Raw genomic sequence first — 18344 nt, 5'->3', positions numbered from 1 at the left:
CTTGAACTCAGGGCTTAGGCACTGTCCCTGAGCTTCTTTTGCTCAAGGCTAGCTAGCACTCTAACACTTGCACCACAGTGCCCCTTCTGGCTTTTTCTGTTCATGTGGTACTGAGGAATTGAACCCAGGCTTTGTGCATGCTAGGCAAGCACTTTACCACTAAGCCACCTTCACAGGCCCTGTGAAACTCTTATCTACTATTAATAAACTACAAAACGAGGTAGTGGAGATGTGGCTCAAGTGGTAACATGCTAACCTTGAGCAAAAAGCAGTTCAGGGACAGCACCCAAGCCCTGAATTCAAGTCCCAGGACCAACACAAACACAAAAAATAATAGGTATATATGATCAAAATACATTACATATGTATATGGAAATACTACAGTGAAACCCCTTTGTACATACATACATAATGATAGAAAAGAACAAAAGGAGGTTCCATCATTTCATACTCTTTCCTGTTTGCTACCAGCAAATGGGAAGAAAATAGTATCTATAGCAGCTTTACCTTATTACATATCAAACAAATACTTTTTAAGTTGTGGGTCTTGAACTCAGGCCATGGACGCTATCTTTGAAACTATGTTTTCAAGGCTAGTGCTCTACTGCTTGAGCCACAGCACCACTTCTGGTTTTTGACTGGTTAATTGGAGAACAGGAGTCTCATGGGGACTATTCTGCCCAGGCGGCTTCAAACCATGGTGTCAGATCTTAGCCTCCTGAGTCTCTAGGATTATAGGTGTGAGCCATCAGTGCGCAGCTTAGAGCAACTACTTTAAAGTGTATCTATCTCATTTATCTGTAAAACATAGTTGGTGGGTTTTTTTTAAAATGCTTATAGCGAGCTCTGATTTTTTATTAGAATTTCCAAGACTGAATCAGAACCCTTTCAAAATTTTCACAGGAAATTTTTAAATAGCATTTTGAAAAGGAAAATCAAAATTAAAAGCAAGTAGAGAGAGAAAAACTTTTGCCGGGTTTTTCTTTGTTCACCGTAGTGAGCCTGAGAGCCCTTGACCTTTCATATCACCTGCTTATTGCCCCCACATTAATTTTGATGCCATAAAGTAAAAATTTTAACCAGTCTTATTTAGGTAACAATTCATTTGTGAATTGTGCTTTTGTAAATATGAAAAGATTAGACTTTCTGTTTTCTGAAAATGAATGTTCTTCATTAAAATTTGGCAAACATTTCATTGAAGCCACAATTGTCATGGGTGATGCACATGAGAGGTCATCCTGTAGCTAGCTGTCAGACTTTCATGAGCCTTCAGAAATTAAGGGGAATAAGTGAGATTGTTTTCTTGTAAGCTGTCATAGTCTTTTCTTCAAAGTGTCAGGCCAGAGTCGTGCGCATATAACTGTTAGAAACCTTCTCTAGCTAGTATTTTACTCTTATATTCTTTAGTGCTATATTTTTTCTTTTCCTTTAATGTTTAGTTTGTCACACAAAGTATGTATGAAGAATAAGTAGATTTGAAAGGTCTGTAAGAGTTTGAATTACTTTTAAATTTTGAAATAAGAATTTGTTTCATCTTAGGAAATGATAGTAGAATCTCTAGTATTCTTAGGGTATATTATAGAAAATCATGTGGATATGCAGTTAACTTTTTTAGAGACCACAGTAGTGATTTTGCTAACCGTAGAGATTCTGGGGTCAATGGAAAGAATGATTTCCAGAATCCTCTGTAAGGCTGAGGTTTGACCAATCAGTTAATTGTGGTTGAAACCTTTAGTTAATTAACTAGATACTTTTCTTAAAGGGGTTACAATACAAACATCACAGATTTTGGCCTAGCAAATCAACTGTAAATGTCTTAAAAGGGACCCCTGTGGACTGTTAAGGTGGCTCAGTAATAGAGTGCTTGCCTTGCAGGCGTGAAGCCCTGGGTTCAATTCCTCAGCACTACATTAACAGAAAAAGCCAGAGTGGTGCTGTGGCTCAAGTGGTAGAGCACTAGCCTTGAGCTGAAGAGCTGAGGGACAGTGCCTAGGCCCAGAGTTCAAGCCCCACGACCAACCAAAAAAAGTTGAGGTGGGGGGACTCCTAGAAAGGGCTACAAAGCATGTCCAAAAGTAATCCAACCCGAAGCTGTTAATCTTAAGTACCTTGTGAAAAAAGTATACCAAGAAACGGGAGTGAGGGCAGGGTAAGGAAGAGAGAGGGAGAAAGAGAGCTTTGAGATAAGGTGTTATTACAGCGAGATATCAAAAATTATATAAAATTTACAGTAGAGCAAGGATATTCCAGTCACAGTGCAGATCATATCTATCTGGAAGCACAGGTAGGTATTAAGAAGAACAAATTTCTGAATTGCCAAGTGTGTAAAATGTCTGTAATAGTGTATGTGTATTATTTATGTGTATTTACACACCCATATATACATATACAGAGAGAATTTATGTAAATAAGACTAGATAAGTTTCTAAGACTTTCTTGCTAGACTTAATTCACGGACTTTATATTCTATTGAAAAGGCAATGTCAAGTCATAGAAAGCTTTCAGATGGAGCAGAAACACCAGGTTGTACTTAGGCAGAACCTGAAGGTGGGTTAGCATCATGGCATCAGGTGGGTTATGGTAGAATTCCTGGTGAGACTATGAGGGGCCAAGTCAAAGTTTCTTAATAGTAAGAAGAGGAAATGACTGAGGTACTGCTGGGTAAGTCAATGGCACTTAGTAGTAAATTGATACAGGGATGATAAGAGGCAGGGGAGGCTCCAGAAAGATGAATTACTGGCCATTACCTAATAGAATGTTATATTTGTATATGAATCTGGAGGTTTTTAAATTCATAAAACATTACTATATAGAATCTCTCCTAACTCTGAGAGTTAAGCATAACAGTAGAATTATGGATGAGAAAGTGAAAATTTTGGGATAGTTCAATGTTAATACAGAGACTTATTAATGTAAAGATATGGGTCTGTAACTGTAGACTTCCAGTCTTTGGTCAATGAATTTATAAAGTGTTTTGGCCTTCATGAATTTGGAAGAAAAGCCCTGGCATGTAATCTCAGGATCTGCCATTAAGTTTTTGAGTATGAGCAAAGTGCTATATCACTTCTTTGGACTTTAGTTTCTCCAGATCTCTTTAACCTTTGAACTTTTGTTTCTTCAGTGCTACTTTTAGTTCACTGTCACTAACTCTTCCTGCCCCCTCCTCCCCCCCCCCCCCACCCCTGCAGTTCTGAGGCTTCTGCCACATAGCTTCATGGTAGTCAAATGTTTCTACTCAGCAAATGTAAATGAGCACTGTACTTGTTAATGGGGGTGCAAGATGTTTTAAACCCAATCTTTGCATTTTCAGTCTTTCACAGATTAGAAGAGAAAAAAATGTGTACAACAATTATAACAAACTACAGTAAATGCTCTTACAGGAATGTGTAGTTGATTATAGATTCACAGAAAAAGGAGCCATTAGCCAAGACAGAGAGGGCTTTAAAGGGAAGTGTGAATGGAGCCTTCAGGTTTAATTGGTAGTTTAGTAGTAGTAAAAGGCAGAGGTAAAATAGAAGCATCACCATCATAATATAGATAGATCTTTTCATTTTACTAGTGAGGAAGCAGATTCAAAAGGGTTGTGATTTCATCAAATTGATAAAGCCAGTAAGGCAAAGCAGGGAACTGGGAATGGTTGACCATCACTCAAGGCATAAACATAAAGAGGGAGAAGAACCAAGGTTTAAACAGTGCAAGCATACTCTTTATTTCAGACATTAAAAGAAAAAGAAAAAGAAAACTGGTAGTTTCAGGATAGCAAAGGGCATGTGAGAGACAGTGGAGTGGTAGCTAGTAAATATGCACAGTTGTAATAGTTTACTCTATAGGCCTAAATATTTCCTCTGACTAATTTTTAAAGTTTAGAGAAGCTATCCACTGATTTGAGAAAATGAAGGAGTGAACACAGAACTTGTGTATAAAGTCATCAGACCTTGGATGCTACTGTGTGACACAAATTGAAGGAAACTGGGTAACAGGTATACTGGACTTCTATATTTGAATATCCTATGAATCTGTGATTAGTTCAAAATACAAAAATTAAAAGGCAAAGGCTTAATTATAAGCAGGAACCGTTTGGATGTGGTAAATGACTGCATTTACACATAGGAAAGCAACTATCTTTTATTTCTACCTCTGAAATAGCCTTGTATGAATGTATGACTTTTTAAATTTAGTGTTTGTTTTTCTCAGCTTTAAAGAGGTTTGTGAAGTAGTAGCCTTTTAAATACTCTGAACTCCCCTGTGTTGGCCCTTTTCCCACTTTGAGAAATTAAGATTTCGTTTTTGCTTAGATTTCTCTATCACCACTAACATATGTCTTATTGCTGCCTCTTTATTTTCTTACTACAATTGTCAGATTCACTTCAGTAATAGCAATATTCTCTTTTTTTTAGCTATGATAACTTTCTACTTCTGAGCAACTTATTCTAAAAAAAATAATAATCTTGTTTTCACTTGCTTGTAGAAATGAGAACTTTGTCAAAAACAAACCACAAATGTCATCTATGTGGTGCTTCAAATAATGATACGGGTATTGTAGTTTTAACTCCCAATGGTATCCAGAAAAGAAAAATTCTACGGTTATAAGAAATCTCATTGTTTTCTGTTGTTTGTATTCGTCAAAGTAATTAGTATAGCTTTTATAGTGATGGCTTTAAGTTACAAACCACTGAAATTATTTATGGGTCCTTAAGGGATTCTGACAGTTGATTGTTTCTATTAGTTGGTGTAGCCAAAGTAGAATGTACTGTTTTTCTTTCATAAGTATTGTAAACGTTGACATGAGATATTTGTATGAGAAAGAGGAGAGATGGTAGGGAGAGGAGGAGACTAGGTATGGAACCTAGGAACTCTTGCATGCTAGGCAGATGCTGTAGAACACTTCTTAATGAATGTAGGAAATATTTGATTGGTTTCTTAGGGCCTTAAAGTGAGGTGAAGTGTGTGTGTGTCTATGTGTGTATGAAATTTTCAGTATATTGGTTTAACTTTCCTGGGTATTTGGTGGTATGATCCCAAGAAATAGGTTCTTAATTTTATAACAATGTTTTTCCATTGCTTACTATTCATTAATCATTATTATTTCATATAATGTTTTATTGGTTTTCAGGTACTTGAAGAAGCAGAAGCTCAGCATTTATATCAGTCTATTTTGCCTGATATGGTGAAAATTGCACTCTGTCTACCAAATATTTGCACCCAGGTTAGTGAAATAAAACTTTCCTGAGGCTCACAGTTTAATTTCCTTTGAACTCTAATGACCTAGATGGAGGGGGAGTAGGGCAAGGGAAGGATGGAGAGAGGGAAAGGTTTTGCCAAAGAGTATGATAACTTTGCTATGTTAAATATCGGAGGCGTGGGGCTGGGAAGGTGGCTCAGTGGTAAAGCGCTTGCCTTGCATGCGTGAGGCCCTGGGTTTGGTTCCTATGCACCACATAAGCAGAAAAAGCCAGAAGTGGTGTTGTGGCTCAAGTGGTAGAGCGCTAGCCTTGAGCTGAAGAGCTGAGGGACAGGTCCCAGGCCCAGAGTTCAGGCCCCACGACCGGACCTAAAAAAAAAAAAGAAAAGATTGGAGGCTAGAGAGAATACCGCACAAGGGCATTAAGAAAGCAGCATTCAGTTTCTGAGCTTCATTTTTCCACTATTGAAGTTTGTTTACTCAGGTTTTTCCTCTTTTTGTTTAAACAATCTGTCTTTTTTAAAGTGTGGTCATTATTTGAAAACATCCTAATGGATCTGGGATTTTGTTTTTAAAATGGTTCAGTAGTGCTGGGCACCGGTGGCTCACGACTGTAATCCTAGCTACTCAGGATACTGAGATCTGAGGATCATGGTTCAAAGCCAGCCCGGACAGGAAAGTCTGTGAAACTTTTATCTCCAATAAACCACCAGAAAACCAGAAATGGCGCTGTAGCTCAAGTGGTAGAACACTAGCCTTGAGCTGAAGAGCTGAGGGACAGCGCTCAGGCCCAGAGTTCAAGCCCAATGACTGACCAAAAAAAAAAAAAAATGGCTCAGTAGTATCTATTCCTTCCTAACTCTCCTCCAAAGAAAAGTGTTTTTTTCCTTTTTAAAAATTTTATTGTGCCGGGCGCTGGTGGCTCACACCTGTAATCCTAGCTACTCAGGAGACTGAGATCTGAGGATCGCGGTTCAAAGCCAGCCCGGGCAGGAGAGACCGTGAGACTCCTATCTCCAATAAACCACCAGAAAACCGGAAGTGGCGCTGTAGCTCAAGTGGTAGAACGCTCGCCTTGAGCTGAAGAGCTGAGGGACAGCGCCCAGGCCCAGAGTTCAAGCCCCACGACCGACAAAAAAAAAAAAAAATTTTATTGTATAAGTGGTGTAATATGAGTCAGGTAATGAGAATACTTCTTTTGAACACTGTCTCCCTTAATTCTCTCCCAGTTTTTCCCCTCCCGACTTTTCCTTCCCCCAAAGTTGTATAGTTCATTTCAAACATAGTATCTATTGGGTTTCACTGCTGAAATGGTTCATCCTTTGTCCCACAGTTTCTCTGTTTCACCTTCCCTTCCCCAAATCAGATAAACTTACATATAAGACCAAAGGTACAGAAATCAAAAAGGGAAGAGATGTATTTTTTTGCAAATGAGTTCATAATGCTTTCTTATTTGTAAAAATAACAAGAATATTGTATTACTTCAGTTTAGACTACAGTAAATATATTTTGCTACTTAACAAATAACATTAAATTTATTTACTAGTGTCCTCACCATGAGCCTCTCTATCGGCTGATTGGATATCCTTGTGACTTGGTAGCTAACTTTCCCAGTATAAGCAAGCCAAGGGAGGTAGTTCAGAAGTACACTAGGTTATGAGCACATCTTTTAAGGCTGCCAGTGTCACTTACTCTATTTTTCTACCTGTAGGAAAATAGTCATCAATATACCCAGGAGAAAGGAATTTGGCTCTGCCTCTTTTTCTGTTCAGTTAAATGTCCCCCCACACCTACATCCTGACTTGAACTCAGCCTGGGCACAGTCCTTGAGCTCCTCAAGGCTAGTGCTCTACCATGCATTTCCAGCTTTTTCTATGATTTATGATTTAATTGGAGATAAGAATCTCACTTTCCTGCCTGGGCTGGCTTTGAACTTCAATCCTCAGATCTCAGCCTCCTGAGTAGCTAAGATTACAGGCATGAGCCACCAGAGCTTGGCTCAGTTAAATATTTTTTTTGTTTGTTTGTTTTTTTTGAGTTCAGCATGTAGTTTGATGGCATTTAGCCTTTGGGCAAAGATGACTTAATCTTCTCATCCTTTCATGCTTTTGGAGAAAACCTTTCCATAAATTACTTAGCGGGGAGAAGGGGGTGAAATTTGCTCAAAATCATTTAAGCTTCTTTGTTATTATCTTTAAGTAGTTGTACAAAGGGGTTTCCCAACCCATACCCATCCCCTCAAGTTACTTGGCTATATTTTCACATATGTACACTGAATATAAGGACTGTATTTGCCCATCTTTTCTCTCTGTCTACTCCCCTTCCCTGCAAAAAAAAAAAATTAAATTTGTAAACTTTAAATCTCTTGATAGAACCCACATCAGATTCATGGCTCTCCACATTATTTTTTTAAAAACAAAGGTGTAGGTTGACCAGAACTTAATTTTCCCTACCACATCTGGCTCAAGAACATCTCGGTTCTGTGCTCTTTTTTTTTTTTCTGGAAAGTCGAGGTTAAGGTTTCAATTAGAGATCAAAATACATTTTTGACAAGTTGTATATTTAGTTAGTTACTATATTAAAGCATTCTAGGCCAAATCGAAAAGGTAACTTTAGATTTATATAAAGAAAAAAATCAAAGGAAACAAATTTTGGAATGTTTTAAAATACCTTGGTTCATAGTAACCAGTCTCTTACTTTATCTAGCTGAGTGTTTGCCAGTAAGATTTGTATTTCAAGTTCATTAAGGTTGCAATATTATTCATTAAAATTGAATGTAATTTTCCTGGGTAATTTCTCATTACAACCAAGTATTAGGCTGCTTTAAGCCATTGATACCCTGTCATCTTTTCTAACCTCGTTGCTAGCTTCTGAATAAATATTTAGGATAGGAAGAGAGTTCCATATTTGCTTTCTGACAAATGGTAATTACTAAGGCCTGAAAGAATGCGAGATTTTGGAAGTTTTACCTTTTGATTGTTTATTTCTTTTTAAATTTTTATAAGAGAACTAGAAAATTGAATTGTAACTTTAATCTTTTATTGTACTATTAATATGTACTTTCCTATTGCTGAGAGAAATTATGATTTTGTTTAGTCTTACCTTTCCTCAAGTGCCTTTTGGATATTAGAGGTTTTATCAGGGCAGTTCTCTCTGCAGTTTGCTTGAGATTTGTGCAGACACTCAGCAGTCTTGGTTCTAGATATTGCTGAAAGAGAAAACAGAAATAATCTCTAAATGTTATAGAGAGGTATTTTTTTGTTCTTGCCAACACGGGGTTGAACTCAGAGACTTGAGCTTGTTAGACTACTGCTCTATCACTTGAGCCATGCCAGTATTTTTGCTTTTAGCTTATTTTCCAAATGGAGTTTTTGCCTGGAGCCAATATTACCCATACTCCTCTTACTTCCCTTTCCTGTGTAGCTGGAATTATACATGTGTGCCACCATCTACGTGTAGTGAGCATTTTGAAATTTAAACAAAATAGCATGACAGTTGGTTTTTGGTTTACAAGCCTGTCTTTAAAACCACAGTTTAGCTGGGCACCGGTGGCTCACAGCTATAATCCTAGCTACTCAGGAAGCTGAAATCTGAGGATCGCAGTTCAAAACCAGCCTGGGCAGGAAAGTCCATGAGACTCTTCAATAAACCACCAAAAACCCGGAAGTGGTGCTGTAGCTTAAGTGGTAGAGTGCTAGCCTTGAGCTAAAGAGCTCAGGGACAGCAACCAGGCCCAGAGTTCAAGCCCCATGACAGACAAAAGCAAACAAACAAAAAAACCCCACAGTTTAGACACTAGAGATAGATTAAAATCCACTGAACACAATATTCAGGTCCTGTGGATTGTACTGACTATACAGTTCAGTGAATTTGCGTTTGGTAAATAGAAAACATTTTAGAAATAACAGATTTGAGGCCTGGGAATGTGGCTTAGTGACAGAGTGCTTGCCTACCATACATGAAGTGCTGGGTTCCATTCCTCAGTACCACATAAACAGAAAAAGCTCGAGGTGGCGCTGTGGCTCAAGTGGTAGAGTGCTATGCCCAGGCCCGGTGTTTAAGTGCCAGGACTAGAAAAGAAAGAAAAAGAAATAAAGGAAAGAAGTCCTGTATTTTCCCTGTCATGGAATGTTTGATTACTTAGGAAATACTTATCTTCGACAAGTTATATGTAAGTCTATGTGGCATTTTTCACATATTCCAATAATTGGTCTAATAAAATCAGATTTAGATTTCAAGCTGCCAATGTATAGTGTGATTCAGAATATGAGGAAATTTTTCCTCATATTGAACTGTTCACCTTAGATCATCTTATTAATGACTAAGAAATGCTCTGTCCAACTATTTTTAATTATAAGGACAATTTAATATAAGCAATAATCTCTAAATTCAGTGTGATGTTTCTGTTTCATCTTTTAATTTTTCATTGCATGATTAATCTATTTCTGTTTAATTTATAATTTTGTGTTTTACTACTGATATTTTGTGTCCTCTCCATGATCACTATTATTGATTAGAAATCTGTACTTTGTCAAACAAGGACATTTTTTCAATCAGGCCTGATAAGCAGCCCTTGAGTTTAATAATATTGCTGACATAGGATTAAAGAGTGGCATGATATTATTCCTGCCTTAATTGAGAAAATGCAATTTGGTGCCTCTGCTTTCAGAATTACTAAACTAATTATTGCTCTTCTCGTCTATATTTTTTGTTTCCCCCATCAGCCAATACCACTTCTGAAGCAGAAGATGAATCATTCCATTACAATGTCACAGGAACAGATTGCCAGTCTTTTAGCCAATGCTTTTTTCTGCACATTTCCCCGCCGAAATGCTAAGATGAAATCGGAATATTCTAGTTACCCAGACATTAACTTCAATCGGTATGTTTCCAGAAATCACTTGTTTTGCACTGGAATGGAGAATGGTGGAAGAAACTAATAGATTTTTTTTAATTATTTGCCAATACTAAGCACTTTATATATATCTTTACTGTTATTTCAGTGATGTTTTTACCATTTTCCAGGCAAGGTAGTTAAAGTTCATGAAAGTAAAGAACTGATTGGGATCCAGAGCCCTGTAAGTCACAGAACTAAGATTCTATCTTAGTTATTCCAGTACTTTGTTGTTCCATCTTTAGATTGTCCTTCAAACACTCACAGTTCCATCAGCCTCTAGTTTGACTACTCATGGAAATATTTGTTGTACATTATATTCTTTATATATTGAAATAATGTGACACTGGGAGTCCTTTCTATAAGGATCTCAAAATGTGAAAGTATTAAAATCTAAGGCTTCAAAAATATGTCAAAAGTGAAAATTACAAAGTGATGGATATTTTATAGACATGATTAATTTATCAAAAGAGTATTTCTTTTTTTAATATTTTTATTGTAAAGATACTGTACAGAGGGGTTACAGTTACATGAGGAAGGTAATGAGTACATTTCCTATCCAGCATTGTTACCCCCCTCCTTTGTTTTTCTCCTACCATCTCTTCCCTCCCCACAATTTCTCCCTCCTTGCCCCCCTGGGAAGTTGTAAAGTTCATTTTCAACATAGTATCTTGTACATCTCATTGCTACAATGAGTCAACCTGTATCCTTATTTCAGCATTTTGTTATTTCCCTTCCTCTCCCCAAATTAGAAAAATGTATATACAAGATGATGCAGGGCACCAAAATCAAATACAATGAAAACAGGGGTTATACCGTGGGGGAAGAACATACAAAAAAAAAACAAAAAAAAATCACATAGTACATTATAAGTATATTAAAAAGAACAGCAAGAAAGATAAATCTCTTGTGTCCCTATCTCAGGGTTAATTTTATTTAGCATCATCTCATATGGTCATATGTACATAGCTTTAAACCTTTTCTGCTTGTCCTAGACTTATACTAATTATTGCAAGTAACCATGGGACCTTTGTTTCTTTGGGCCTGGCTTACTTCACTTAATATCATTTTTTCTAAGGCTTTCCATTTCCTAACAAATGGGATGATGTCATTCTTTCTGATGGATGCATAGAATTCCATTGTATATATTTACCACATTTTCTACTCATCTACTGAGGGGCATCTGGGTTGGTTCCATATCTTTGCTATGGTAAATAGCAATAAACATAGTTGTGCTGGTAGCTTTAGTATAGCCTTGTTTGTGATCATTTGGGTAAATGCCCAAAAGTGGGATTGCTGGGTTCTAGGGGAGCTCTATGTGTAGTCTATATGTAGTCTTTTGAGGAACCTCCATACTGCTTTCCAGAGTGGTTGAACAAGTTTACATTCCTACCAACATTGCAGTAGGGTTCCCAAAGGAGTATTTCAAATTATTGTCTACATTAATACACCATAAACACATTTTGAAGATTATAGATTCCATCCATTTTTCCATCATCTACACAAATGAAAGCATTGTAATGCCTCTTCTTGGCAAATGAATAGCATATTTTTCCTTCTCTCTCTTCACTCACCAATGCTTTTTCTTCCAACTTGTATTTCTTTTTTCACTTGAGGATATCTTTATGGGTCTATATATGCTCCTTTTGTCTGTAGGTTTGTATAATGTCTACCTCCACCACCTCTAATCATCCATCTGCTGACTTTGAGGGTAGGTTAGTATAGCAGTGTTTAGTCAGCCAGCCTCAATACTTAGAACTATTCTTTGCTGTGTTGGTTCTTTTGTCACTTCCCTCACTCCCTCCCTCCCTCCCTGCCTCCCTGCCTCCCTGCCTCCCTCCCTCCCTGCCTCCCTCCCTCCCTCCCTCCCTCCCTCCCTTCCTTCCTTCCTTCCTTTTCACTTTTAAAACAAATTCCAGATACTTAGTTTCACTTGTTAGAGATCTTGGATTTCAGTTCTTCAGAGGTACCATTCATCCTAATATATGGCCTTTAAATAGTTACTTTACAGGAGGAAGAAGTTATCACAATTAAGCAGAAAACAAAATTAATAAAAGTTATTTTATTTTGAAAAGGAATCCCACAGACAGTATAAGAGCCTGCAAAGGTTGCTCACACCTGTAATCCTATGTACTCAGGACACTGAGATCTGAGCATTGTGGTTTGACGCAAACCTAGACAGGAAAATCTATGAGGCTGATCTCAACTAACCACCAAAAAGCCAAAAGTGGAGTTCTGGCTCAAGTGGTAGAACACTAGCTTTGAACTAGCCCAGACCACCCTGAGTTCAAGCCCTAGTTCTGGTATGGAAAAAGAGAAAAAAAGCAAAAGCAAATATATGGACCTCCTTCACAGTTGTACCTCCATAGTCACTCTATGATTGCCTGTTCTTTACCCCAAGTATTGTGTTCAGCAAGTGGACAAAAGTAAACCAAGAATCTTAAGTGGTGAGGAGATGCACTGCTCTCCATAGTGCATATCTTCTCAACAGTGTAAGTGCAGAATGACAAAGGACAGAAATGAAGAAGTCTTTAAAAGGCTTGGCTTCATAACTTCCCATTCCCTGTTAGCAGTTACCAAAATTTATGTTCATCTTAATATATGTTCTAATTTTGGGTTTTTGTTTTGTTTTTTTTTTGAGGTCCTGTTGTGGGGCCTGAACTCTGGGCCTGGGCGCTGTCCCTCAGCTCTTCAGCTCAAGGCTAGCATTCTACCACTTGAGCCACAGCGCCACTTCCGGCTTTTTTCTTTTTGCTTATGTGGTGCTGAGGAATTGAACCCAGGGCCTCAGGCATGCAAGGCAAGCGCTCTACCACTGAGCCACCTTCCCAGCCCCAATCTTTGGTTTTTTAGGTGTCTTTTTTTTTTGATTATTGGATGACCTTGAGAATAGCCAGGCTTTGTCTTTTGTTTGTTTGGGGTTTTGTCAAAAGAAAGGATATAATATGACTTAAAATAGTTACAAATGTTACTAGGATTCAAAGAATGTTTGGAATTGGATTTTCTTTGTCAAGTGCTAGAAAATTGGAATGAAGCTTAGTAGAAAAGTTATTCTCATTAGGATATTAACCTTGAAGTATATCTGAAGAGTGCTTGTTCTTATGCAAGTTTATTTCAGCTTGGAGAATAGAGGTTAGGTGGATTTTTTTGTTTTGCCTTTTGTTTTTCACTTTTCTACCTTTTCTTGTTAGGTATAGTATTATAAACCAGATTCTGTTGTGACCAGCTAACTTTCTAATGGTACTCTGGCAGTAACACGTTTATGTTTTTAGACATGGTCATTTAACTCAAACTCTAAACCTGTTTTTACTGAACACCATTATTTAGCTTAAAAACACTAAAACTGTTTTGTTTGGGGGAGGGAGGTTGGCAGATTGTGTGTGTGTGGGTGGGGGGGTCTGTCTGTCTGTCTCTCTGTCTCCTAGGGCTTGAACTCAGGAACTGAGTAGTGTCCCTGAGCTTTTTCTGCTCAAGGCTAGCACTTTACCACTTGAGCCACAGTTCCACTCCTTGCTTATTTTTGGTAATTAAATGAGGTGAGAGTCCACTCCTTGCTTATTTTTGGTAATTAAATGAGGTGAGAGTCTCTTGGACTCTCCAAGCTTCCTTCCTTCCCCAGGCTGACTTTGAACCAAAATCCTCAGATCTTAGCCTTCTGAGTAGCTAGGATTATAGGTGTTAGCCAGCCACCAACACTAAATGTGCTTTTAGTGCTCCATGATCATTTAGCTCAAGCTCTATGTCTTTTAGTGTACTTTGTCAATTACTAAACTATTGGCCTAGGGTGTGAGCATGTTATTATTGACAGGAGTGGGGCTGGGGGGAGGGTGCGGTGAAGCTAGGTTATTTTTTTTATGAAAAGAATATAGATTAGGACAATACAAACACTTTATATAAATGCATATTGATTTCTCAGTAGTTATGATGTTTAGCTTAAGTATCTAGTCTTGCTATGGCATCAGAAATAAATTTGCATGAGAATATCTTAATAGTTACTTTTTAATCAAGCAATTGTGCTAATCACTACTAAAACCTAATTCTTAATCAATTGAGGATATTATTGATTAGATATTGCTATCATTCCCATTTTTCACATAGAAAAGGTAGAGGTCTGGGTGGTTGGGTTGTTCATCATTCACAGAGTCTCTGGAAGAGTTTGGATTCTTTTAGGATGTTGTCTGCTGCTACAAGTTATGTCCCTAATCACCCCACTTCACAATCTCCCTTTGAATAAACCAGAGTAATAACTTAATACCTCATAGTTAGTCAGCAATTAGGGCAATTCTTAAGGATAATTTTTGTTCTATTAAATGAATCAAAGCCATCTGTAAGCCCAGAGTGACCATGATTGATTTCAGGTTGCAGTAAATAGCATTTTCACCCAATAAGAGTTTAACTGGGTTTGTTGAAGATTTAAAGCGAGACATATTCTTGTCTTGCTGGCTAGTGGATGTTCTTTTGGATACTAGAACATTGAAAATGAATTAAAGCTGCTAAACTCATGATAGTCTTCATAATCGTCACGGGGACTTTTAGCAGGCAGATTGTCTGCACTTCTCAGTAGGAGATGATACGTACTTTAGTGACATAGGAACAGTGACTAAGCATGGATGCATCTGTCAGTGGCGCACTTTGATTCTATCTATGGAAATTTCTAGGTAGGGACTCGTAAAGCATTACTAATGTTCATGGGACTTAAACACTGTCTTGTTTAAACTCTGTGCCTTTCATTGTGTCTCACTGCCTCTCGAGAGCATAATGTTCTGAGAGCGCGCTGGAATTGGAAGACATCTCAAAGTCCCCCTTTGCCATGCAGCATTCTCATGAACCATTTGGTAAGCTAACTATGTAGCACTTTGTTGTCAGTGTGTTTCCTTTCTGCATAGTTTGTATTTATGATGATAGTTTCTGGCAATTGGGAATTTTGTGTGTGTATGTGTGAGCTGTTATTTAATTTTAAATGAAAGATGGCTGCCTAGTTGATTGAGTATGTGATAGGAGGCTGATGTCAGTAAATCAAATAAGTCTTCTCTTTTTATTTATTGTTGTGTTCTTCCAGACCTGCTTAGTTATGTTAAATACTCCTGACCTTTTCCCCTGCTTGCCTTTCAAGGCCTAAACATTCATATAAAGGCTTCCAATGTGATTAGCATTGATGCTTCTGAAATTGCATGGAAACTAGATGGTCAGAGATGAATTGTAGGTCTCAGCAATGGTCAGCCTGGAAGGCTTTTATGTCTTACTTCTTCCCTGGATTGAAAAATGCTACTGGGGCCATATGGCAGAGTACCTCACAAAGGAGCCAGGAATGGCATTCTGGCTGAGACCCACATTATCACTTGCTTCTGTTTTAAAGTGGAGGTTATAGTGCTTCATGCTTGATTTACTATGTATGTACAAATGGAATTAATCCTTAACTCCAAATGGTATGGAGTGTGTGTCTAGAATCCACTTCCAGTAATGTTATCAATGTTCCATTCAGGGAAAGATTTTATTAAACCATGTTTCTCTTTATAAATATGGAAAGAAAATCACCAGTTAATAAGTATCTGACCCTTGATTGACTTCTTCCCTTGAAAATGCAAAAACTGTTTTATTTAAAACAAAGTGGGGGCGGAGGAGAGCAGGAGATGGGAAAGGGATGGTAAGGGGAAACAGAGGAGGCAACAATGCTTGATAAGAAATGTACTCATTACCTTTCTAATGTAATTGTAACCCCTCTGTATGGTATTTTCACAATAAAATAAAGTAAACAAAGTGAGGTTATCTGACTGGCTTTTTTTGTTGGCTTTTTAAAATAATCTGTAGTTATCATTTAGTGACATACCAAAATGTCTTCTCCACATATACATTAGCTATTATGGCTTAGTTTGTTTCCATACATATGAAAATATATATACCTTCCCCCAAAAAAGATGCTGAGAAGAGTCTAAAAATTGACCATGCTTGACTATTATGAGGGCTTCCCCCCCAAAAAATCTCAGTAATGTCTTTATTTTCACATTTCAGTTCCTCCCTCCATCTCCAGCCCCATTTCTGTTCTCTAGTCTTCCCTTCCCTCTTCTTGGGCTCTATCCTCAAGACCCTTTACCTTAGATTGGACATCACTTTCTTATGATGACTTTTCTTTCATGCCTGTTGCCTGTGCATTCCTGTTTTATGTTCACTTAGTGCAATGATGGTATAATTCCTTTTATTTAGTGGCTATAACATAAAAGAGAAGTAGCAGGTAAGTCTGAGATTTGTCATAAAGGTTTTAAACCAACTTCCTGCTTCTGAATATATCTTCACTGCTACACACGCATCCATACACACCATTCCTACCTATCATCAGGGAAATGGGAAAGCCTATTTGGTTACACAGGGATTTGAAATTAGGCTTGGAGCCAGAAATAAATATATTAGATTGAGATTCTGCTTCATCTGACTGTTAAGATTTGGACACATGTTGAACAGTGTCACTCATTTGTAATAATAGTAATATCTATCTAATTTCCCACAAAAATCCATATTACCAAGATAATAAATGTGTAGTCCCAAAAGACTCCTAAGATTAATAAACTGTCATCATAGGCATGAAATATGTGGACTTTGATGCAGTTTTGCAAACACCTGGCAACCACATAATAGGAGCTAGGGACATTTTGCTTTTTGTGTTTTGGGAAATTTTTCCTTAAGAGCAATAGCCATTTTGCTGCATCTCCCTATGGAAGAACTTTTTCCCTCTAACTGAACTGTATAATGTGGTAGTTCATCTCCAGAAAAAGATGATAGCTGCTGTCTATATTCTTACTGTTTACTTCTACTATAAAATATCCCTTGGAAGGAGTTTTGCAATGCAGTTCAAGATATGCATTTAGTAAAATATATTTATTAATATATGCTGTTAAACTATCAAGTAGCGTTTTTATCTTGACTATCATTTTGATAAACTGTATTCTGGTTGACATATTGTAGAGAACTCAAGCTGAAACCTGCACTTTTTTTAGGTAGCATGTGGTTTTGAAAGTATGTATAATGCCAGGTGCTGTTGCTCCATGCCTGTAATCCTAGCTACTCAGAAGGCTGAAATTTGAAGATCACTATTCAGAACCATCTGAGCAGAAAAGCCGATGAGACTCATAGCCAGGAGTAGAGCTGTGGCCTAAGTGGTAAAGTGCCAGTCTTAAGCATAAGAGCTAAAGGACAGTACCCAGGCCCTAAGTTCAAGTCCCCGATCCCCCCCCCCCACCCCCACCCCACCCCCCATGCACAGAATGTGTGTTAAATATTTTAGATAGTCTGAAATGAGTAAAAATGATTACTTGAGCACTGGAACTATTTTTTAATAGATTAAATTTTAGAGAGTTAAAATACTACCCAAACATTTCTTTTTAGAAAATACTCATAGAAGTTGTTTTTCCAGAACTTGGTCCTAAATACAGATTTCAGATCATTGTAAACAGAACTTTTGATATCTGTTAATCTGTTTCATCTCCTTTTCCTAATTCATGTCAGTTACTCAATAGGATTTTCTCCTAAAAGTAACTTTCCCCTTCTATATACTTACATAAGCTTGCTCTTCTAATGGTGAAACACTTAATAAAATAGACTTTTGCTTGAAGGGTTTCTCAATTTAAAGTCATAATATATGACTAGAGGCAAAGAATCCTTACCATTTGTAGCCACCAAATCTCCCTGCAATTTTTAAATGCCTTTGGAAAGCTAGAATTTATTCACAAATGCATGCTTTTGTATAAGAAATCTTTTAGTAAGCTACTTACTGAGTTCCTATGCTTCTAAAGCTCTGCTTTTCTTTCAGCAAGATAAATTGAATTACATGTTACCCATAACAACGCCATGCCATTTCAAGGAAAATCACATTAAGTAGTGTACCTCCAGGTTGCTGGAAACTGGATGACATAGGGTGGGCACTGTTTTGGTTACCAAGCAAGGTATTGTTGTTAGTCAACTTGAACTGTTATAACAAAATGCCACTTGATAGATAGCGCAAACAACAGAAATTTGTTTTCTTACAATTCTGGGACTGGACAGCCCAGATTATAGTGTTATCCAGTTTGGTTCCAGATGAGGACTCTCTTCCTGTCTCGTAGATCGCTGTCTTCCTTCTACCTTCACATGACAAGAGATGCTCTGGTGTTACATTTTATTTTATTTTATTTTATTTTTGGGTCCGGTCGTGGAGCCTGAACTCTGGGCCTGGGCACTGTCCCTCAGCTCTTCAGATCAAGGCTAGCGCTCTACCACTTGAGCCACAGCGCCACTTCT

At 37.6% G+C, this 18344-nt stretch overlaps 1 protein-coding gene across 2 annotated transcripts in view; it reads left to right on the top strand.

Annotated features, from left to right (window-relative positions):
- Parg (poly(ADP-ribose) glycohydrolase) overlaps positions 1 to 18344 on the top strand; it is a 113077-nt gene that overhangs the window by 46058 nt on the left and 48675 nt on the right. For both annotated transcript variants that reach the window (XM_042696319.1, XM_042696320.1), the window contains exons 8-9: positions 5114 to 5206; positions 9907 to 10064. In XM_042696319.1, the coding sequence (XP_042552253.1) occupies positions 5114 to 5206; positions 9907 to 10064 (251 nt within the window). The remainder of the gene's footprint in view (positions 1 to 5113; positions 5207 to 9906; positions 10065 to 18344) is intronic.

Source organism: Dipodomys spectabilis, unplaced genomic scaffold (assembly GCF_019054845.1).
Source record: "Dipodomys spectabilis isolate Male_0828 unplaced genomic scaffold, ASM1905484v1 ptg000207l, whole genome shotgun sequence".
Taxonomy (NCBI): Eukaryota; Metazoa; Chordata; class Mammalia; order Rodentia; family Heteromyidae; genus Dipodomys; species Dipodomys spectabilis.
The sequence above is the reverse complement of the archived record's forward strand: the minus strand, read 5'-3'. Positions and strand labels throughout refer to the sequence as shown.